Source organism: Sinocyclocheilus anshuiensis, unplaced genomic scaffold (genome assembly GCF_001515605.1).
Source record: "Sinocyclocheilus anshuiensis isolate Anshui unplaced genomic scaffold, SAMN03320099.WGS_v1.1 scaffold517, whole genome shotgun sequence".
NCBI lineage: Eukaryota > Metazoa > Chordata > Actinopteri > Cypriniformes > Cyprinidae > Sinocyclocheilus > Sinocyclocheilus anshuiensis.
In genome coordinates, this window is record NW_015536535.1 from 1,200,941 (window position 1) to 1,224,201 (window position 23,261).

The following is a 23,261-nucleotide window of genomic DNA, read 5'->3' on the forward strand; positions in this document are numbered from 1 at the left end:
TATTCGGTTTTTTTTAATCGTATATATAAAATATCGGTATAAATAAAAAAGTTAGTTCAAAAGAATCACCACTGTAGAAACAATGACCCAGAGAAAGAGAAATATCTGCCAGCCCACCCTTCTATAGCTGTCCAGAACCAGGGCTGACCTATATGCAGAAAACAGCAGAAACTTCAGCAGTGGATATCTGAGCGCCTTCTCTCGCTCCGCCCAGGCTTTACTATGAGAACAGGTTGGTACAGAAGAGAATTCAGTTATCCATAACTCCGCGTCAGACGTGTGTTCTGTCTCCTCTCAACTGAAGCAATGATGCTCCCGTTTCTGGCGCTGCTGGTTGCGCTTTCCTTACCTGGATATCTGGATGCGCTTCATGGATTATACGCCTTCGACCAGCCCGAGCTCTTTCAGAAAAAGAGCAACTGCAAACCCATACCTGCAAACCTGCTCCTGTGCCATGACATCGAGTACACGGGCATGCGTCTGCCCAACCTCCTCGGACACGAAACCATGAACGAGGTTCTGCAGCAGGCATCCTCCTGGACCCCTCTGGTGCAAAAACAGTGTCACCCGGACACACCTGAGCAGTTGAATTAATGTTCTAAAAAACCCACTCATTCAATAACGTGCATGCACTGCATGGACGGGGCAAGATAAGCATTTAAAATGCATGTAGGCTATACAGTTCAGTTGAAAGCTTACCCCTTTTGACTTGCTGTTAATGCTGAATGTTAGAATACAAACTGATAGCAAACAACACTGAAATAAGAGCTGTGCGATGAAAGTTGCGTTCGTTACTATAGCAACAGTCGGCTATTCTGTGAGGCAAACTATTCGGTTTTTTTTAATCGTATATATAAAATATCGGTATAAATAAAAAAGTTAGTTCAAAAGAATCACCACTGTAGAAACAATGACCCAGAGAAAGAGAACAAAGAGGGTTTGTTTTTTTTTTACAATTCAATAAAGAAAAAATATTTTATTTTGTTGTGAAAATTCATGATATTCTAGGCTGCCCATGCCCATACCTGCAAACCTGCTCCTGTGCCATGACATCGAGTACACGGACATGCGTCTGCCTAACCTCCTCGGACACGAAACCATGAATGAGGTTCTGCAACAGGCTTCCTCCTGGACCCCTCTGGTGCAGAAACAGTGTCATCCGGACACCAAGAAGTTTCTCTGCTCTCTTTTCGCACCGGTGTGTCTGGATGATCTGGACGAGCCGATTCAGCCGTGCAGGTCGCTGTGTGAGAGCGTGAAGAGCGGCTGCGCTCCAGTGATGGCCGCGTTTGGGTTTCCTTGGCCGGACATGCTGGACTGCAATCGCTTCCCTCTGGATAATGACCTGTGCATACCACCTGCTGGCGCAGATGCTTTAGTGCCAGTCACCAAGGAAGGTAGAATTTATTATTATTATTATTATTATTTTACTTTTTTTAAGTGCATGCACACCCTTTTACCTTTACTGCTATGTTGATCTTTTTGCCCAGTTCCAAGAGTGTGTGATGCCTGCAAAGAAAAGCCTGAGAATGACAATGAAATTGTGGACAGCCTGTGCAAAAATGACTTTGGTAAGGCTATATTTTGTTTGCTTTAAACATCTGAGTTAATGTAGTGGCATCTCTGCTTTACGCTCTTAAAAATAAAGATCAATTATAACCAAAAAGGGCTATGCAGCCTAATGTTATATAAAATAACCTTTAAAGGGGTCGCCCAAAAAATATCATTTACTCACCGTCATATTGTTCTGTATGAAGTTCTTTTGCAGAACACAAATTAAGATTTTTTAATGAATGTTTCAACTGTTTTTGTCCATGCAGTGAAAGTCAGTGGGGTCCAGAACAGCACTGGCACCCATCGACTTTCTTTGTGTAGGCCAAAAAAAAAAACAAAGAAGAATATCATATATGAATATGAATATGCATTTCATAAATGCGTACCGGTTTAGAACAACATGAGCATAAGTAAATGATGACAGAAATGTTATTTTGGGGAAAACTATCACTTTAAATTCCACAAAAGACTTTATTTTCTTCTTCTTCTTTTTTTTTTTGAAAACAGTTTGGTGCTTTAAAAAACCCTGATCTGAAGAAGTTATAATGTAACATCAAGAAATGTTTTAATATTCAAAGAATCATAAATCTAAAAAAAAAAAAAAAAACCTGCTTAAACCAGCCTAGGCTGGTTTACTGGTCTAAGCCAGTTTAGGATTATCCTGGCCAAGATGGTGTTTAGCTGGTTTATCTTGTTGATTGAAAGGTGCACCTCAAAAACCAGCCAACAGACCAGACCAACAAACCAGCTAAGGTTGGTTTATGTTCTTAAGAAAACCTAGAAAAGTATAGAACCCCACTGAGTGAAAATTATGAAGAGGTGAGGAACATTTCTTTTTAAGAGTATAGAGAAAGCCAAAGTTATTCATAAATTTGGTCTACCCTGAATTCAAGCAGTTGTTTATATCCATTGTCCTCAACCTTCAATTGTATTTCCACACTAGCTTTAAAGATCAAAGTCAAGGAGATCTCCTACATGAATGGCGACACCAAAATCATTCCAGAAACCAAGAGCAAGACTATCTACAAGATGAATGGTGGTGTTACTGATCGTGACTTCAGGAAGATGGTGCTTTGGCTGAAAGATGGTCTTCAGTGTGTGTGTGATGAAATGAATGACATCAATGCCGCTTATCTGGTGATGGGCCAGAAGATGGATGGAAATTTGGTCATCACGTCATTGAAGCGCTGGCAGAAGGGTCAGCGGGAGTTTAAGAGAATTTCTCGTAGTATTCGCAAGCTTCAGTGCTAGGATTGTCCACTGCTCAGAGCACTCAAATGGTCTTGAAAATGAAGACCTGTAACAGTCACACCAAAGGTTCATTTAAAACCCTAATGTCTGCTTTTCCTGGCCAGTCAGAGCTCAGGATTGGTGGAGCTGTCACTTGTAACTGCCAAAAAGCACCTAACCTAGATTCAGCACAGTTACAACTTTTCATTTTCCCTCATAAGTTTGTCAGTTAACAGCACCTGTCATTTTTACTATTCACAAAACTCATTCCTCTCTTCTAACATTTTTGACTATAGAGCCTCAAAACTGCCACAGAACAATTTTCTGACAGATGTTTTAGCATAAAATCTTCTAGCATAAAACGAATGTATGTGGACACCCCTTCTAGGCCCTTAACGAGTTCTGCCATTATTTCCAGTGAAAACAAGTTTAAAAAGGATCTCACCCAAAAAGGAGAATTAAATTGTCATTTACTCACCCTCATGTCATTCCAAACGCACAAAACGTCTTTCAAACACAAATGAAGACATTTTTTATGAAACATGAGAGATTTCTGTTCCTCTATTGAAAGTCCATGCCACCAAAACTTTGATGCTTAAAAAAGTTCATAAAGACATTGTAAAAGTAATTCATATCAACTGAACAGTTTAATCCAATGCTTCTAAGAGACCCAGTCACTTTATATGATAAACAGATTTGATTTAGGCATTTATTCACATAAACATTCATCAATCCATATGCATAGAGCACATAAAATATGGTAAATGAAAGCTTAAATAGTCCTGCTTGATTCACAGCAACCAACGTTTGTTTTTGTGTGTCGCACAAGCATGTTTGAGCTTCTGCAAAAACCAATGAGATTTGTTTTTGTATGTCAAGCAAGTAGTTGAGCTTCCATGTTTACAATGTCTTATTAACTTTTTGAAGCAGCAAAGATTTGTTTGAATGGACTTTAAAAGGAACAGATCACTCAGGTTTCATTAAACATATCTTCATTTGTGTTTCAAAGGTGAAGAAAAGTCAGATTTGGAATGACATGAATTTTAAATTTTGGGTGAACCATCCCAATGTCATTGTAGAGAATTCTGTGCTTTGTTTCAGGAGTTTGGGAAGGGTCCTTTTCTGTTTCTGAATGACAATACCCCTGTACACAAAACAACGTTCAAATAAAACTGAGTCTGATGTGGAAGAATTTGACCGGCCTGCCCAAAACCCAGAAACGAACCCTATTGAATATCTTTATGATGACATCTGTTGCAACAAACAAGTTAAAATCACTAAATTTTCTAGAATGTCACTGTATGCCAGTACATTAATTGTCCTCACAGAAATTACTGGAATAATCAGACCCATTAATAAGAAAGGGGGGTCACATATTTAGGAAATATTTGCATGTGAGAAGTTGAAATGGTAGGTATGAAAATTTCATATATAGTTCCTCTATCAAATATGGTTAGGAAACATGTTTTCTAGCAATGCATGGTCTATGTGGATTTGAATCTGCCACAGTAAAATAGTGAGAAGGCTTGTGTGAGTAGTTTTGCTTTAAGTATTTTTATCAGCACAATGAGATAGCTGGCTCTATTCTCAATGTTTAAAAATATCCCATGTGACACTAGCGTCTGAAGTATGATCATGTATGTTTATGTGAATATTTTCATTTCTCCCCAGACAATGATGAGTAGGCCAACAAATGTATGGTTTCTTTAGCCCAGGGTTTTTGTCTTCTTTCTACTTGAGCCTAAATACTGCACTGTTCCTGTATTATATTCTTTAAATTACAATCAGCAGTTTTATATAGTATTGGTTTATTTTCTTTCTGTGTCAGTTATATTAATAATGTTGTACTGTATGGGTCTGTGTTTTGTTTTGCTCGCAAAGTTGTTTGCTGTTTTCTTTTGTTTTGGCATATGAATACCCAATATTAGAGTAAAGTCACATGCTGGTAAAACCACAGAGACATGCTTCTCTATGTGCTGCACAGTTAGAGCAATGTTGACTCAGTTTTATTGTGCAGTTGGTTAGTGAAAAACATCTCAAGATAATATCCAAACTTTTGTGATACTCTGTAAATATTCAAATTTTTATGCTTGTACATAGTTTCAAAGCTGGTTCCATTTCATTTGTTCGTCACAGTAGCAATATGTTGTCATTTCATTAGTGTTAAATGCATTTATTTACACCCACCGCCATGTAATGTAATTTGATCATTGATGATTTGTATCATTTTTCTTCAGCTGGCACACAATACATAATAAGTGCAAATAAATTTCAAAAGAAAATCATAGGTTTTTGTTTTTAACAATATGTACACAAAGATTGTTTGACTTTGGATTACATTATAGTTTTCTATTGCTAACTAACAGTAAACAGACTGTCAGAAGGTTGCAGGTATTTGTATACGTTAAAAGAAACAAGAAATAACAAATTACTGTAAATTACTTTAAAGCCTTAAATCTATTCTTTGAATCATTTGTAATTCTTTTTTTATTAAAAAAAAAAAAAGAAAAAAGAAAAGGTTGCAGGTATGTGTGGTCTTTAGTTCCCCCTAGTGGATGGCTATGAATTCAGAAATGATAAAATGCATTTTATCAACAAAATTATTTTAAAATGTACATTTTAACAATGATAAAATAACAATGAAATGTAACTCAAGTCAAAAGTCAATTCAAAGTTCGTCACCGGCCAATTGGTTTGGCAAAGAACAGGTTTGGTGTTCTTTGCCCCAGAGAGTAGGCTAATATTAGATTTATTTATTTTTTTAGTCATCAATTTAACGACAACATTGAAGTTATTTTGGAGTAAATGTAAAGCTAATGTACCCATTGTCTCTTCTGAAGACAGGTGTATAAGAGTTTGTGCAATGAGATTTTTTTTAAATGATTATTATTCATGATTCAAGAACCATTTCATCAATGATTTAAAATTTGTATTTGAATCGTATTTACCTTTAATTTATTTACTGCATTTAAACCTAAACGAAAATGAAAAATGCTGCCTTCGACTAACTGAAACAAAATAAGTTAAAGTTATAAAAACATAAAGCTAATAAAAAGACAGAAGCACATAAAATAAATAAAACGTAAAAAAGTATACTTTATATAGTAAAGTATTGTAAAAACAAGCAAATTCAAAATATTAATAAATAGGCTGATTTGATTTAGATTTATATTGATGGTTCTGTAGTTACTGTATGATGCTGTATTATTGTTTATCGATGTTGGCATTGTTGGTTTGACCACTAGGAGACAGACATGCTGTGGCTCCAGTATATCTACTGACACACACGTCCTCTTCCGGGTGTGTTTGAAAAGACTTTCACTGAGCTGTGGAGGGATTCGCTGTGTATCGAATGATACACACAGCAACTCAAACTCAAGCCAAGACCATTTTTATGAAAAGAGCTGTGCAACAAGAAAGAGAACAGTTGTAATCTGTGTGCAGGTGAGTGCTGCTGAACAATCAACTGTTGCTTCGGTGTTCGTGTATGTGTGATGGCAGGCATGATGGCTTCAGTATGCAGGGTTGATCCTCTGCCTCCCCTGCCACTGGGAAAAGTGACTAAAGGAAATTCAGTCAGGCTGTCAGACAGAATAACAGACTGCCGACTTACTGTCTATTCTGTTCAGATCGTTTCACGCCTTAGATGAAGAGAAGAGTATTGGCAAAAAATCTGAATGTCACCCACTCATAATTTTGCTTTCAATTGTGTTCATGCGTAATGAAGGTCGCGTCATTGATATAAAAGCGGTATAGAGCGTGAAATTGCAGATTTATTGCGTTTTGTAACGCATAACTCGACTGAAGTGCTTCAGGCAAAGGAAGTAACTCTATCGCAACTTTGTGACGTGCGGGCGCAACAATGAGACAACACTGAGAGGTTGAATAAGACAATATAATTAAACAATACAAATTGTTTATAAAGACGGTGGTTTTTAATATACACTTTGTATTACTTTGGGTTTGTACGTGTTGTTCCGTCGCTTAACAATGAAAAGTGTAAAAAAAAAAATAAAAAAAAAAAAGCGTTTACGTGTCCATGACGCGAATGAACGAATCCTACTATGGGAAAGGGTTAGTTTATGAATATTAATTAGGTCATGTGACTGGGCGCTCAAATGAAGAGTACAAAGCGTGACCTAAGTAAAATATTAGTGGGCGAAGCCTTGGCCGTAATAGGTTTCATAATTTTTATTGGCCATGGCTTCTTTTTTTTTTTTAAAGGAAAAGTGGGCTTCTTCCTGCGATTGTCTATGGCCTGCATTTTCTCTCCTTCTATTAAAACTAAATAGGCTAAATCCATAAACTTTATGAATATTTTATTCCAGTTATTGACCGACAGATATTTACGAATGAAAGTATCACAATTTACACACATATACAATTTCCTTGTACAAGATGGTTTAACAATCTTCAAAACTAGGACACATTTTCATTACATGCAATAAATTTACGTAATTTGACAGTGTAAATGTTACTGATGAGGCAGCATAATAAAAGTTGCTTTTGGCATTGAAATTATAATTTTTGGAATTGTTATTTGCGCTATATGAAAATGTGTAGAGCTCAATAATTAAATGACATTTGAGTCTTGGTTTGTAGAAAACATATCACCATGTGTAACTGGAGATTTATTATACAAACCTATAATCCCAGTTTCTAGGTTAACTCAACTCTTACTGATACATGAGCATCATGGGAGAGTCTCTGTGTGCAAAGACATAAAGACATAGATTTCATTATTCATTAGCTGCATGTTAGCTCATCATAAAAGAGTTTGGCTAATTCTTCTCCTATGAGTATAGTTTGCTTTATAAGTAACTATTTCCTTATTTAACCATAAACATTTTGAATGTGAGTAGTGTAGGTGGTGTAGATAGTGAAGACTGATGTACAAAGTGCTGCAAATTTAGTGAGCTGAAGCATTTATTTGCTGTATAGGCCTGAATTCGAATTCCTTTGTGTAAAGGAATGCAGGATGCAGTCTAAAGTTTATACGAAGGATTGTACAGGTGCATCTCAATAAATTAGAATGTTGTGGAAAAGTTCATTTATTTCAGTAATTCAACTCAAATTGTGAAACTCGTGTATTAAATAAATCCAATGCACACAGACTGAAGTAGTTTAAGTCTTTGGTTCTTTTAATTGTGATGATTTTGGCTCACATTTAACAAAAACCCACCAATTCACTATCTCAACAAATTAGAATACTTCATAAGACCAATAAAAAATTTTTTTTAGTGAATTGTTGGCCTTCTGGAAAGTATGTTCATTTACTTCCACGACATTCTAATTTATTGAGATGCACCTGTATATGAGTTTCTGTCAAACAGTATTAACTAAAAGACAAATAAAACTAACATTCGGTCAGAAAGAATGTGCCTGTGCTGATTTACTAACCCATTTTTTGCAAGCTCTTTCATTGAAAATTTCAGCTGTCATTGGTTCCTTGGTATTGACTTGTAACAAATACAGCTTGTTTGTACCATGATTATTAGATGTTCGTTCCATGATGTAGCCTACAGCATAATGCCAGAATACCTTCCTGAGACTTCAGCCTCGATGGAATTGAGTGACATGCATAAACATTTACTTGAATTCAGCACAAGAAAAAATCTTGGTCAGTTGCTCACATGTATGTTTACTTTCAGGAATGTCAGAAGCTAGTTTTGACTCTGGGAAGAATGCCTCACAGGATAATCAATCGGACCCTAATGAACAGGGCTCTCAAAATACTGCTGACTCTGTGAGTCAATCAGAGGCCAGAAAAAACAACCTGGATGAAGCACACATGACTGAAATTGACATCAGTGAGGACAAGGAAGTTGGAAACCACAATTATACTCACAGTGAGGATGAGGATGATGGTGATGAAGATGGGGATTCTCAGGCCCAGAGTAAAACTAGTGGAATAATTCGGGATAATGCTGATTCTGAAACAACAAGCAGTGTGGCAACAGAAGCTGATGTGAAGGTGACAGTAATGATATAGTGAGACCTGTAGCTTGGCTTATGCTTGATCTCGCTCATACACGTTGCTGTGATTTCAGCCATTTTTTTTCAGATTTTTATTTTAGGTAAATATAATCAGCCAAGTTATCTGTGAATTTAAAAAAAGCTAGACCTCTGCCTGAATGCTACAGCATTATGAGGCACATATCTTTAATTCTATGTCTTTGTGAGGTGTCCTTTATTTATTTTAATTTTTTTAAGGTGATGGTGCATTTCTTTAGCATATTCTGGTAAGTTTTGCTTGGCTGTTGCTGTTATTACTGCATTTAAATAATTAACTTTTTTATGCTCTTTAGTTTGCTGTCTTGTTATTGCTGTGCATGATGCACATTACACACTTTTTATATATAATTACATTATATATTTGTATTTTCCACCACATTATGACATGTATTTTTATACAGTATAAATAACAACCACTTATTGGTCATCAGCCATAACATGAAAATAATTATCAATTTCTTTTCAATTCTAATTACTTATCAATAATTATCTCAACAAAGTATATAGATAATTAGTTTGACCAGTATTTTTACCAGTATTTTAGTATATCATGTATTTTTATTTGCTGCAACATGTCACTGTTTTTTTCTAGTTTGTCATTGTAGTTTTTCACCAAATTATTTTTTCAATTGCAAACACACCATGTAATCACTCTACTGATATGGCACAAAAACTATATGTATACTTTTTTTTTACACAACAGGACACTTCTAACACTGCATTACATTTCTTGTCAACTGTATGCACTTTTCGTCTTAGCTTGTCTTAACTCAGTACTGCACTTTTATCTACAGTATTAGCATGATTCAAATTGTTCTACAGCCTGTCCTGATAAGGGAGTGTTTACTTGATGCTTTATCTGGTTAAAAGTCTTTCCTTTTCTTCTGATAACTAAGAGGCTTGTTTAAGAAACCCATCTTTCGTTTTCTTTGAGCATTTATTAGATTCATGATTACAGCCCTTCAGAATATCTGATTAGATTGCAGTTGTTTCTGTTGGTCTCTTTGTTAATGTCTCTAAGCAACTGAACTCTAGGGAACTCTTCTGCAGGGCTTAACAGAGGCACTGTTCATCAATGCCGCTTTAATCATCGAATCTGGTGGTGACAGACTGTGAAGCATTTGGAAGTAAGGGCTTTTAGAGTTGTGCCTGTAAAAGATAAACCTGACCATCATTGGAGGACAAACAAACTCACTTAAAACAGAATGGGATGCCAGATCTATCCAGATTTGAATTGCTCATAAGAGTAACCAGTGAGAACCACAATTGACATTTGATTCATCAAATGAGTTTAGAGTCACTGACCTTCTGGCATGATGGCATCAGGTGGCTTTGAAAGATTCATGCACTGTTATTGGACACTGTGCTGTTTTCACTGGCCAGACAAACAAGTGGCCTGTCTTGAAGATTCAAATCACTGAGCCACTCAGCAGAACACAAACCTAAATAGCCTTTTTTGTAGTTACGTATTAAGCCTCAAGCAAGGGCACTATAAAGTAAAACCAACTGGAAATAAGGAATTGTTGCTTAAATTGCAACCTGAAACCAACTAGTGACAACAAACTGCTTGTGCCTTGCTTTCATTTGCATATGTAACTGAAGTAGGCACTTTTGGATTTATTGATGTTTGTAGTAGGGATCTAAATCTGTAATACAGTCGATATATATTTGGATATCAATTTGGGAATGCTCATTTCCACCCTTTTTTACTTTTTACATTTGCTGTTATGTTGCACTCATACTCTTAATAATTTATTAACACTTGTTATTATAATCTTTAGCTGATCTTAAAATTGTAATAGCACTATCCAAACTATTACATTTATTCGTGTTTTATTTTTTTATTTATTTTTATACAATTATAGTATAGAAGCAACATAGAAACAATTATCAGTCATCAGCAATAAATTAAAAAAATAATTGTCAACTTATAGGTAGCAGAAATTTGTGTTACTGGACAGATCTGTACAATTCTCTGAATATAACAGTAATACATTTACAGTAGAAACCTACCAGAAAAGTGGACTGTACCATACGTCAATATGTAAAATATGCAAATATCACACTGTTTTGAAAGTATAACCATAAGACTGAATTAGACCACACAGGCCCATCCTTTCAACCACGTGCCATCTTTTCAAAATAGGCATAGGCCAGGAATTAGTTTTTTATATTTTTACCTGCTTTTTTTTTTTTAATACCGATGTTCACGGTTTTATCTGTTATTCAAGATCTTCCTACTTTTCCAAAATATAACATGACGTGTGGATCACTGTGTCCACTCTCACTCCCGCATCTGGCTCTGTGTTCATTTGTCAGCTATTGCCGCTATACTGTATGTAGCTCCTGGTTTGAGTGATCGGTTTGTTGTCCATCTCAAATGTCTTTTTCAGAAAAATTCAGTGTAAATTGAAGTCTCGCTTTGGTTGTGTCATTAAAACCACCTTTGGACTTACTGTAATGCAGTGGACATTTTATTGGCGTGTTTAAAGACTGTCCACAAAGCTCATCAGCAATCTTCTTAACCATTTGGCACACAACCTTCTGATGCAAAGTCACATATGCTTTATCTTGTTAATGACTTTTCACGTGCTATCGCTCTCACGTTCTACTCTTGTCATTGTATAAGGTTTAGATTATTTTTTTCTTTTTTCTTTTTTTTCCTTACAATGAGCCCAAAGCCTGTTATTGTTTATTTGTTTTCAGCTTGTCATTGAAAGAGTGGTAGGAGCTGAATTGTCGAGGTTATCCTTGGATGTCTGATTAGCTTATGCTTAATTCCACCATCCGTCACATTGTGCTCTCGTCACTAGGCTGTTTTATCCCTTAAAGGATTATTGATGAACTTGTGGTCAACTTGCTCATCCCAAACTTTTAAACAGTACTGTTTATGAAAATGTGTTTATCAGTCCCTGATAAAAATGATCACCAGATGGCAGTGTAGTTAGACTTGGCTGTTCTCCCTGTACTTTGAGTTTTTGATTCACTAATAGTTCTATTTCCCTGTTGCTGTTATATAATTATTCTAAAACAGCAGCAGACCTGATCCATTTCGTTTTCTATAGATGCGTTTTCTTTGCTTGTGGTGCTGCAGATAAAACTTCACAAGTCTTGGCAAGCTGCAGTTGTGCAAAGCTTTCTGGTGGTGGTAGCACTCTGCATCTGAACTCTCAGCTTGACAGCTTTAACATCGATTTTTCCTAGTTATTGATATTATGTTTGTGTATTGAAGGTGGCTATGGCAGAGGAGGCCCACAGAAGCCAGGCTGCTCAAATCTCAGTCACCAGAAATGGAGAAGCAGACAAAAGTCGTGAGGAAGTGTTTCACAGGGTAAGTCTTCCTACACAGAACAAACCACCCATCATGTTCCAATTCCAGCTGTTTCTAAACTGTTCTTGCCCCGAGTAGTCAACTAACAATGGTGCCATTTGAACACAGAATGTTTGGATATGAATGTTTCCAAAGTGCTGTGTACTGATGACACAATGACAATCATATGTGTCGATGCGTCTCATGACTGTAGTTATGTTCCTAATTATTTAAAGTATTTGACAGATTATTATATTGTTACAGTCTAATAGGACTATATATATATATATGTATGTAGATGGATGGCTAGATGGATAGATGATAGATAGATAGATAGACAGACAGACAGATACACAGATAAGCCAGAGTTGCTATTATTGAATATATTGTTTTATGGATTATGTTGGTTTGCCCAGCCCTACCTCTGTATATCTGGTTTGGCATTTATTCTTAGCTTTACTTCTCCTTGTTAACTCACAAAAATGTGCCAGCATCCCAACCAGCCAATGAGCTCATGGTTTATTATTAAACTAAAAGGCTGTCAGGTCTATAGCAACCATATATATATATATACTGTACTTTTACTGACTAACAACTGTTTTGCAGCAACAGCAAAACTACCTTGATTAGCTTTCTACTATTTGTTGTAGTCTTTTTAACCTTGAGGAAATTGTCTTAAGTGTGGGCTTTATTCACATTAAACAGAAGAACTAGACAACGTGAATCCCCAGGGCATCTCTAAAATGTGGGCCTACCTAGTTAAAGAAATGTTTCACACAAATAATTGTAAATGATGCCTAGTAGGCCTACGTCTTTTAACCCTTATTATTATACATGCATTTGTTGTTACCAAATGTAAAACAATGGCGCTAGAATGATACAGCGAGTTGTTTAGCAACAGACGACTAATCATAAATTAATTAGTGCTTACTGCATTAAATATTCATGAACTTTGTACAGTCACAGAAACTTTCACACACATGCACACACACTGTATTTAGTTTCAGTGTCTGAGGGGGGAAAAAACGTTTTGGCATGAAGAAGAGACGCTATTATTTGACTTAATACAAACAGAGAAGAGTTACTTGGCCACATTTTCATAGATAATATGCTTGGTGCCTAATATGCTTTAACCCTGCAATTACAGAGTTTAGACCATTTTAAAAAGTGAAAACTTGTTATTTTGCCACAGAATTGAACACAAATTATGCTGTTTTGAAATGAATGATTAACAGCTAAAACTAAGAGGAAAACCGTAGAAAACATTGCATTATGCAAATTGCTTTATGGTATCTTTCTTGAATGTCGTTCATTTTTATTCTTGTTTCTTATTCTCCCTGTTTTTTCTTTCAAGGATGTGCCACACAATGTCTCCTCTGGACCAATCACATCACAGTCCCACAATTCACCTGAAAACTATGCAATGAATGAGGGAGTGGTCCAAGTGGGGCCATATACAGGTACAACACTAAGCAGGCATTGAACCTGAATATAATTTGCCTTTGTCCTTCACACAAATACATACAATGACTCGGCATGCAAGTTAACCCACAAACGTATGCGCTTACATAAGATTATATACAGACAGATTCGCAATTTGCTCAGAGACAATGGTAAAATGTTTTTCATTTAAAAACACTTTCTTTCATTGTAATAAATTAGATGAGGCTAGTGTGTTTTTTTCTGTCATTAGGTTAGTAGACTACAGTAGTTGAATGGCTTCAGTATCCTCTCACTATCTGGTACGTCTAATGTGAACCCACGTTTGTTTGTCTGTGTTTCTTTTTGAGTGTGTTGTGGAGAGAGGGAGAATTTGAATTTGAAAAGAAAGGTGTTCCTGTCTCATTACAGAGTCGTCTGTGATCTTTTTTTTAATTTTTTTATTTACATCTGCTTCCCCTTTCATTATTTCATCCTCGTCTACTGCGTGAATTAATTAGGAAGGAAACATGGCAACCCGTCATTAGTTGGGTGTAATTGCTGACCACCCTTTTTATAATTCCTCTATATTTCCCTTGTCACTTGTTAGCTTAGGAGACTATGGAGCGTATTTCATAAGTTTGCTGCAGATCTTTTTCAGATTTCCCTTGTGATGTTGACACTGTACATTTTAAGACTTGTGTATTTAAACAAGCCCTGTAATAATTGGAACCTGCACGTATGTTTAAAATTTTGGAGTTGAATCTATTTAATTAAAAATACAGCAGAAACTGTAATATCGTAAAATATTAATACAATTTAAAAGAACCGTTTTCTGTTTTAATATGTATTAAAATGTGACTTATTTCTGTGATGGCAAAGCTAAATAGCAGCCAGTTTTCAGTGTCACATGATCATTCAGTAATCATTCTTCTATGCTCATATGTTGACAAATTAAATTTAATTCAAAATTAAATTTACTGCTTAAAGGGGTCATATGATGCAATTTAAAATTTTCCTTTCTCTTTGGAGTGTTACAAGCTGTTCGTGAATAGATAAGGTCCCTTAAATTTCAAAGACTAAAGTCTCAAACCCAAAGACATATTCTTTATAAAAGTTAAGACTCGTCCACGCCCTCCTAAAACGCCTAGATTAAACACGCCCCCACGTCTATGTCACTATGTGGGAAGATTTGCATAACACCGCCCAAATGTTCACGCAAAGAAAGAAGGCGTAACTTTGATTCTCGCTGTAGTATTGTTAATATTTTTGTGGAAACAGTGATAAATTTTTTTCTGGATACTTTGAACAGACAGTTCAAAACAACTGCACTTATTTGAAATATAATTTTTGTAAGAAGTATTTACAGTCACTTTAAATAATTTAATGCCTCCGTCCTGAATAAAAGTATTAATTGATTTACATTTTTACTGGCCCCAAACTTTTGAATGGTAGTGTAATTTGGGTAGACATTTTAAAGTAATAGGTTTGATACTGTAGCCACACTCTGATTGACCTGGTTTTGCATTATATGCTTTCCATAAACAATATGGGTTAAACAATCAATACATTTTGTGTGTATTTTTTATTTATTTATTTTGATTTTGATGGATGGATGGACACTTCCTCTGTGGCTGTAGTTTACAAAAAAAAATGTCAGACTCAGTGTATAAATCATAAGAATTTATCACTGACCATTTTTAGGGTCGCCATTCCAGGCCACCACACCTAAAGTTGTCCCCAGTCCTGCAGCAGCCAGCCGGCTAGCTCGCAGCATCAGCGATAGTCAGGTGGAGACACGGAAAGGTACCACATACCGTAACAGAAGACATCACGCATGGATCTACATTCCTTCATCTCTTCCCTTACTAACGCTGCACTGTCAGTTTCAGGCTGGACCATCATAAAGACATGGTTTTTCTAGTTGATTCCAGTGATGTCTGTTAAAATCTTATATAAAAATTGACATCACTTTCCACTTTTGTGTAGTTGTAGCACATTAGATTGGTAGGTTGTAAATTTATGATGGTGTTTTATTAAATTCTGCCAACTCTGTGATCTCCAGGCCTGTTTTCTTCCTTCTTGTTGCTTCCCCCTTTAATGGCTTTGGAGTTGGGGCTCATTTATTCGTCTTGGCTGACCACCCTGTAACCTTTTGCCTTCCTGACTGATCACAAAATATAAAGTTTAAAAAAAAAAATTTTTTTTCACTTTTTCCCTCACAGGACTTTTATAATCCAAAACAATACATTGCTTTAGTTGTTTCCCACTGTTTCTGTCGCCGTCTGATATTTTAAATGAAAAAAAAGCATGTTTCACCTAAGCTTATCTTTAGTCTAGTGTTACTCCTGTCCGTGTTTCAGTGTTATTTTAGTATTATCATTTATTTTTATATTTTCAGTTTTCAATTTAATAAAATTTTTTTCAAAATAGCCTTCCTAATTCTTTTTTTTATATTTATTTTTAGTTTATTTTAGTTAGTAATTATAGTATGTCAATTTAAAGTTACTTCAGTTAAAGTTACTCCAAGGCAACATTTCTCATTTTAATTTAGTTTAGGTTTTTCATCTTATATTTTATTTCATATTATTTTTATTTCAGCTAACAAAAATGTTTTCCAATAGTTTTAGTTTGTTTTTGTTAACGATAAAAATTTTTTTAATAAGTAGCAACAGATGTGATTTGTCAAACAGAATTATATTGGATGTTAATTTTGGGAGTTCCTGTATTTTGACTGACTTGATTTAGCCAATTATCATAATTGTATCATATCAGATGAGATTTTAGTGTTAAAGGGGTGCTATTATGCTTTTTCACTTTTTCAACTTTAGTTAGTCTGTAATGTTGCTGTTTGAGCATAAAAATGCCAGTGTGTCTCAATAAGAGTAGAGGAGTAATATAATATCACAGTCATTTCTCATGTCAGTTAACAGATGTCATTCTGTCATCAGGTGCTTTGAGAGAGCAGCAGATGGGAGGAGCAGTGGTCCTTGCTGATGACTTTAAGAGTCCTGCCATTGAGAAACTGGAGCTGGTGAGGAAGTGGAGCATCAACACTTACAAAGTGAGTGATTCCTGCCATAGTGGTTATGATGGCATCTGTGTTCATTAAAAAAGGTCTCAAGCATCTCGTCTGTTTGGGTTTGAGGTGCTTGAAACAGAACAGAGCACAGTGCTTAAGAGTCGTGGTGTGTACAAGTTAGCACATGAGCAAGTTTAGTCTGGTTTGTGACATTTCCCAGTCATGATCCCTTTGAAATATTCTCCCCATAATAATTTCATATGTTCTCTATAATATTGCTGACAAAAAAGAGACAGGGTTCTTTGTATCCTCTATGCCCATCTCAACCTTTTGTAGCCCTGTAAATATTTATTTTCCTCTTAATATTGCCCATTTTGTTAACGTTTTTTGCATCTTATACTCCTCCCCACAGTGCACTAAGCAAATTCTGTCGGAGAAGTTAGGTCGTGGCTCCCGTACAGTTGATCTGGAGCTGGAGGCGCAGATCGAGGTTCTTCGTGACAACAAACGAAAGTATGAGCATGTTATCAAGCTGGCGCAGACACTTTGCACTCAGCTGGCGCAGATGCTGCAGACACAGAGACAGCTGGGTGACGCGTTTGCTGACCTTAGTCTCAAGACACCCGAGCTACATGTAAATACTCTTGATTTTATACAAAATCAGAATCAGTGTTTGTTTAAAATGGATATTAAGTATCTTGTATGCATTTTTCCCCACAGTGGAAAGTTATTTTGCTCTTTAAATTTGATTATAAAAGATGTACACACATTTCAATGTTTTTCACTTCACTCTTCACTTATTCTCAGAGCCAGCAATCTCAGACCGTCTCACAAAAATCCTACATGTTTTTTTTAGGTTTTAAATGGCAAAACAATACTGTTTAGAAATAACATCAGTACACACTTTCTGGTTGTCAAATTTGGTACATGTGCTTACCGATATCCTATTATCGAGAAGGATATCTGATGATACTGATGGCGATAGTTTGATTTTCTCAAGAAAAAAAATCTATCCTAACCAATGCTGTATACTGTGGAGCCCTTAAAGGGACATTGTGGTGGGAAAATTTCAGTGTGGGAGGAAAAAATATTTTTGAAGTGTTTTGCGTTCTCTCACAAAACCAGCTGAGTTCGGACAAACTCTTCCTGTTTACTTTACAGCTTGCAGTGGTTCATACAACTCCGTATGTTCACAGTGGAACGGTTCATATAGTTTTATTTAGATTTTGGACTCAAGTATGAAGAAATACAGCCAGTGCTTAGTTCAAAGCACAGTTTTGGGACATTCTAAAACGCTTAATGTTTTAAAACAGTGACATTGGAGGACCAAATTCAATAATAATAAATACTGATAAAATTATAAGGCTAATATTAATAATATTACTTTTAATAAAGCAGAAAAGCCCAGAATATGAACGCAACGCCCTGCATGTTAAGCTTTTTCTCCCCCATAGAAAACGCTTAAGGTAGGCGAATGAAGACAGTGATTTAAAAATACCAAATCTGTTTACAGTTTATATTACGCACAGAAAAGCAGATGAGCCCAGAACAGAACGCACAGTGTTTTCTCCCCTGTAGCATTATATGCATTATTGTGCAATTCAGCTCATATTTTGGGCTTGCATGTACACAGTACATATTTTTAATGCATGTATAATATAGCATATTTGGTCTTTTTTACCATCTTTTTTTATGCCGCGTTAAGCGTTTTATGAACCAATGCAAACTGTTCCGTTCTGGGCTCATCTGCTTATCTGTGCGTAATATAAACTGTAAACAGATTTAGTATTTTTGAATCACTGTCTTCATTCGCCTACCTTAAGCGTTTTCTATGGGGGAGAAAAAGCTTAACGTGCAGGGCGTTGCGTTCATATTCTGGGCTATTCTGCTTTATTAAAAGTAATATTATTAATAAGGTTATTAATATTAGCCTAATAATTTTATCAGTATGTATTATTATCGAATTTAGTCCTCCGATGTCAGTGTTTTAAAACATTAAGCCACATTAAGCGTTTTAGAATGTCCCAAAACTGCCTTGAACTAAGCGCTGACTGTATTTCTTTATACTTGAGTCCAAGTTCAAAATAAAACTTTATGAACCACTCCATTGTGAACTTACGGAGCTGTATGGACCACTGCAAGCTGTAGTAAAAAGATGCCATTAAACACATTTAAAATATACCCAAATTTGTTGTTTCTACATTCATTTGGAGGTTCAGTGTGAAATGATGATAGTATAAATATATGAATATGCAATTAATCACAATTAATTACAGAAAAAAGTGTGATTAATTCTGTATTTGTTTTAATCGATTGACAGCATTTATATATTATAGCAGCTATTTTCTTGGATATATAAGAAAATAGCCATAGAGGCTGGCAACATTAAAAAAGTCATATATAAAATAAATACAGTAATGTTTCACTCTAATCCAACACAAATGCTTTTGGGAAGACTGCGTGGCATATATGAATTTTCAGCTGTTTTCAGTTCTGACAAAATAACTGGATGCCTTCCATACAGTATAATTTATTCATGGACTGTTTTGGATACACTTTGGTATTGATGTTTCCAGAACCACCACGAATACTAAATACTTTATGACTGGACTATAACCAGAAAGTGAATTGGACTCTTGGGGAGTAACATTTCATTTGAATTCATTTATATGCAGAGAGGGCAAAGTCTCAGTGAAGTATTGCGGTGTTTTGCTGCCTAGCTGTTTATCTATTTCTGTGTGTTCTTTTAGTAGAAGCAAATATAGATGTAAACTCTGTTTATGTGTTTTAGGAGGAATTTGGCTACAATGCTGAAACCCAAAAACTCCTGGCGAAAAATGGAGAAACTCTGTTGGGAGCTATCACCTTCTTTATCTCCAATGTTAAAACTCTAGTGGATAAAACTATAGAGGACACCTTGATCAATATTAAGCAATATGAAGCAGCAAGGTCTGAATATATCTTTACAAACCACTGTATACTACTTTTCTATTCATTTTTTGAGCAAAACAATTCTCATTCAGCAAGGTCTTTGCTCTTTTGGTAGGATTGAGTATGACGCATATCGCACAGATTTAGAGGAGCTCAATCTGGGTCCACGGGACGCCAACACACTCCCTAAGATCGAGCTGTCTCAGCAACAGTTCCAGATCCACCGTGAGAAATATGAAAAGATGCGCAATGATGTCTCAGTCAAACTCAAGTTTCTGGAGGAAAACAAGGTAGGAGAATGTATCTTATAAATAAATAAATATGTCTTTTATACTTTGATCATTTACAAAGTAAAATTAGTTAATATGTTGATATTTGATACTTTTTTGCACTATATCGACCAAATTAAATGCAAGTTGCTGAAATAATGAGTTTCCCAAAAACTGCTACTGTTAATTGCTAAAAGGTTATATAGGTTATTCTGTACCTATAGTGCTAATTGTAGCTTGTAAAATGTGGTGCCAATGTTTCTTTAATATTTCAAAAAATATTAACTTGCTTCACCTTCGAAACAACTTTAATTTTTGGCTGATCCTAACCAAACTCTCTTGTTTTTCAACATTTCTTGTTCAATATCCTGCTTACTTGGAAACAACGCATCACATTACAAAAGTAAAGATGTTGCAAAGGCCCTTTCAAGTTGACTAAGATATCCTGTTGGAAAAAAAACATCTTTACTGTTCAGATGATGTATAATAAACATAAAATTGCTGGTTATCACTGCAGTTGGCTAGACTACACCAAATTTGCCAGACACATTTTTCAATATAATCAGCAAAAAATACAATATATATATTTGGGATCAGTAGGATTTTTAATGTTTTTTTTTTCTGTGTCGAGTCTCTTATGCTCATCAAAGCTGTATTTATTTGATCAAAAATACAGAAAAAACAGAAATATTGTGAAATAATATTGCAATTTCCAATATTGGTTTACTATTTTAATATATTTTAAAATATAATTGATTTCTGCGATGCAGCGCTGAATTTTCATCAGCCATTACTCCAGTCTTCAGTGTCACATGATCCTTCAGAAATCATTCTAATATACTGATTTATCAGAGTTGAAACTGTTGTGCTGCCTAATATTTTCTTCTGGAACCTCTGATGCTTTTTTTTTTTTAATTCTGTGATGAATAAAAAGTTAAAAAGAACAGCATTTATTCAAAATAGAAATCTTTTCTAACAATTCAAGTCTTTACTATCACTTTTCATCCATTTTAAAACATCCTCGATTAATAAAAGTATTAATTTCTTTTAAAAATAATGAAAGAAAAAATTGACTGACCCCAAACTTTTGAATAGTAGTGTATATTTTAACACAAACTTTCTATTTTAAATAAAATCTGTTCTTTTTAACTTTTATTTATCAAAGAATCCTGAAAAAATAACACGGGTTCAAAAAATATTAAGCGGCACAGCTGTTTCTAACATTGACTATAAATCAGTATATTAGAATGATTTCTGAAGGATCATGTGATCACGTGTTATAATTCACTCAATTTACACTTTAACTATTCATTTACACTTTTTGTCTGGGTGTTCCTGTTAATTATCGGGGGGAAAATGGCATGCTTTACATGCCCAGTTGGATGCTCAAACAAAAAGTCTCTTTAATACTCCTGTTTTTTCTTTCCTTTTCAGTATTGTGAGTTATGATTTATGTCCTCAGTGTGTGAATTACCGTTTTCATCCCCCTTTCCTTAGGTGAAGGTTTTACACAACCAGCTGATTCTCTTCCACAACGCCATCGCAGCATACTTCACAGGCAACCAACAGCAGCTGGAACAGACCCTTAAACAGTTCCACATCAAACTAAAGTTACCAGGAGGAGAAACCCCCTCTTGGCTAGAGGAGCACTGATTGAATCAGATGGTATAATCCAGAGCGGAGGGCAGAGCACAGCACTCCATTAGGAAACCAAATCCATAAAGCAAAAATGTCTCGCTATCACTCCATTCCCTTTTTACAACTTTCAGGACACTAAAACCTGTCAATAAATGTATGACAGGAAACCATTTTGATAAAAGAGGAATATTTAGCTCCACTCTTTGTCCTTGCTATGTCTGACTTTACACTTGAAGTTTAGTTTTTAAATAAATGCTTTTTCTTTTGTCTGAGAGTTTGCACACTCTTGCGCAACAAAAACAATCTTGTAGTTTTTGAATCAAGTTACCAGCACTTTAATGGTTGATGAAATACAGACAGATAAACAGGAAGCAGGAAGAAATGAGGGGCCTTATGAATGTTGTACAGACTTTAAAAATTGTTTTTTTTTTTTTTTAAAGATTATTCAAATTAAATTGGTCTTGGACTAAAAAGCAGTCTGACACTTAATTCTACTTAAAATTTGCCTTTTCATCTTTTTCTAGACCTCACTGGTGTCAACCTCTCCTAACCTTTTTTTTATGTAACTGCACTGTTATATTGTTATCAAATACATTGACATAAATTTCCATACTGCCGCCTTAAAGGGCATATTGATCTGAAAGATTGGCCATTTTAGTTCAAACTTGAAGTTTTGCTCTGCTGCATTTACGGTCACAAAAAGGGCAAGATAAACTCTCAAATTCTGGCCTTTTTGCTATAAAATTTTTAAAGTAAACCTTTTGTAGATCCCATTAAAAGGGGATGGGGCTTCATTTCTGGCTTGATGTGCCTTGCTCTTTGTCAATCATCAGTTTTCATCATCTTCAGTGTTGTCAGGAGTTGTGAATATGAACCATACAAACCACAGAATGGACCAATAAACAGCCATATTTGCAGTCCAGGATAATCACACATGCATATAGACCAGCAACCTCTATTTAACTTGAAATTACAATCTTTTTTTTTTTTTTAAGCAACCTTTCTTTGCATTCCATTTCTTCAGTAACTAAGCCAGGAAACTATTTTGTACAAAATGTAAACCAAATTAATTTGATGTGAAATATCATGTCAGCTGCCTCGGCTGTTTATATCTGTTTGGGTTTTGTTCTTCTTTCTCTGTGTATCTCTATTTTCTTTATTCATTTTTAAATTTAATAATTTTTTTTTTTTTTTTACATGTCAGAGGAAGAAGAGCTCTTCTAAATCATTCCCCTCTTATAAGTGTTCAATGAGTTAACTCTTTAAATACCAGAAGTGTAACATCAAATTTGATTACCCCAGTATCAACTCAGATGATGAAATAATCATATACTAACTTGGAAAAGCTTTAGATTTGGGCATTTAAAAAAGTTTCTACCATGGCAATATATACATGGGGGGGAAACGTTGTCAAAAAATTGAATGTAGAACAAATTAATATAAAAATATGGATGCCAAATGGAATGTTAAGTTTTATATCTTGAATACAAAATAATGCAGTTGTTTATTCTTGGAGACTCTTAAAACATCTGCACACCTGGTTCTCCTAGTCTTGCCTCTTTTCATTTGATGTACAATAACTACCTTTAGATTCTGTGTGACTTCAGTTCTGTCTTAGCAGCAGACCGCGACACCAATGCACAGTAATTGTGTGAGAACTGACTGACATGCATAGTCACATCTATATATATATATATGTGTGTATTTGTAAAATCTTGTATTTTACTTTGGGTATAAAAGAACTTTGCTGTGTGCTGCTTTTTTTTTTTTTTTTTTTGAGGATTTGTTGATAAATGATGGATCAGGTGTTTAAGGGCAGAAAAGATCTGAATGTTGAATCATGGGAGAAAATAAAACTTTTCATTCTTAAGTC

The 23,261-nt window shown here is 35.2% G+C and overlaps 2 protein-coding genes across 3 annotated transcripts; both read left to right on the top strand.

Moving 5' to 3' along the window:
- Positions 1–203: 203 nt before the first annotated feature.
- On the top strand, positions 204–3,739 carry sfrp2 (secreted frizzled-related protein 2). Its single transcript, XM_016495446.1, has 4 exons — positions 204–516; positions 1,109–1,397; positions 1,491–1,571; positions 2,498–3,739. Exons 1-4 carry the CDS (start codon positions 307–309, stop codon positions 2,803–2,805), a joined length of 888 nt encoding a protein of 295 aa, XP_016350932.1. The 5' UTR covers positions 204–306; the 3' UTR covers positions 2,806–3,739.
- Positions 3,740–6,043: 2,304 nt separating this feature from the next.
- On the top strand, positions 6,044–23,258 carry arfip1 (ADP-ribosylation factor interacting protein 1 (arfaptin 1)). Of its 2 annotated transcripts, XM_016495425.1 has the most exons (10): positions 6,044–6,228; positions 8,436–8,758; positions 12,032–12,130; positions 13,464–13,569; positions 15,233–15,334; positions 16,480–16,592; positions 16,963–17,184; positions 19,342–19,499; positions 19,597–19,771; positions 21,248–23,258. In XM_016495425.1, exons 2-10 carry the CDS (start codon positions 8,438–8,440, stop codon positions 21,401–21,403), a joined length of 1,452 nt encoding a protein of 483 aa, XP_016350911.1. In that variant the 5' UTR covers positions 6,044–6,228; positions 8,436–8,437; the 3' UTR covers positions 21,404–23,258. The 2 variants fall into 2 exon arrangements, with proteins under 2 accessions (XP_016350911.1, XP_016350916.1); XM_016495430.1 differs by lacking the exon at positions 15,233–15,334 and having other exon boundaries at positions 6,045–6,228.
- The last annotated feature ends 3 nt before the right edge of the window (positions 23,259–23,261 follow it).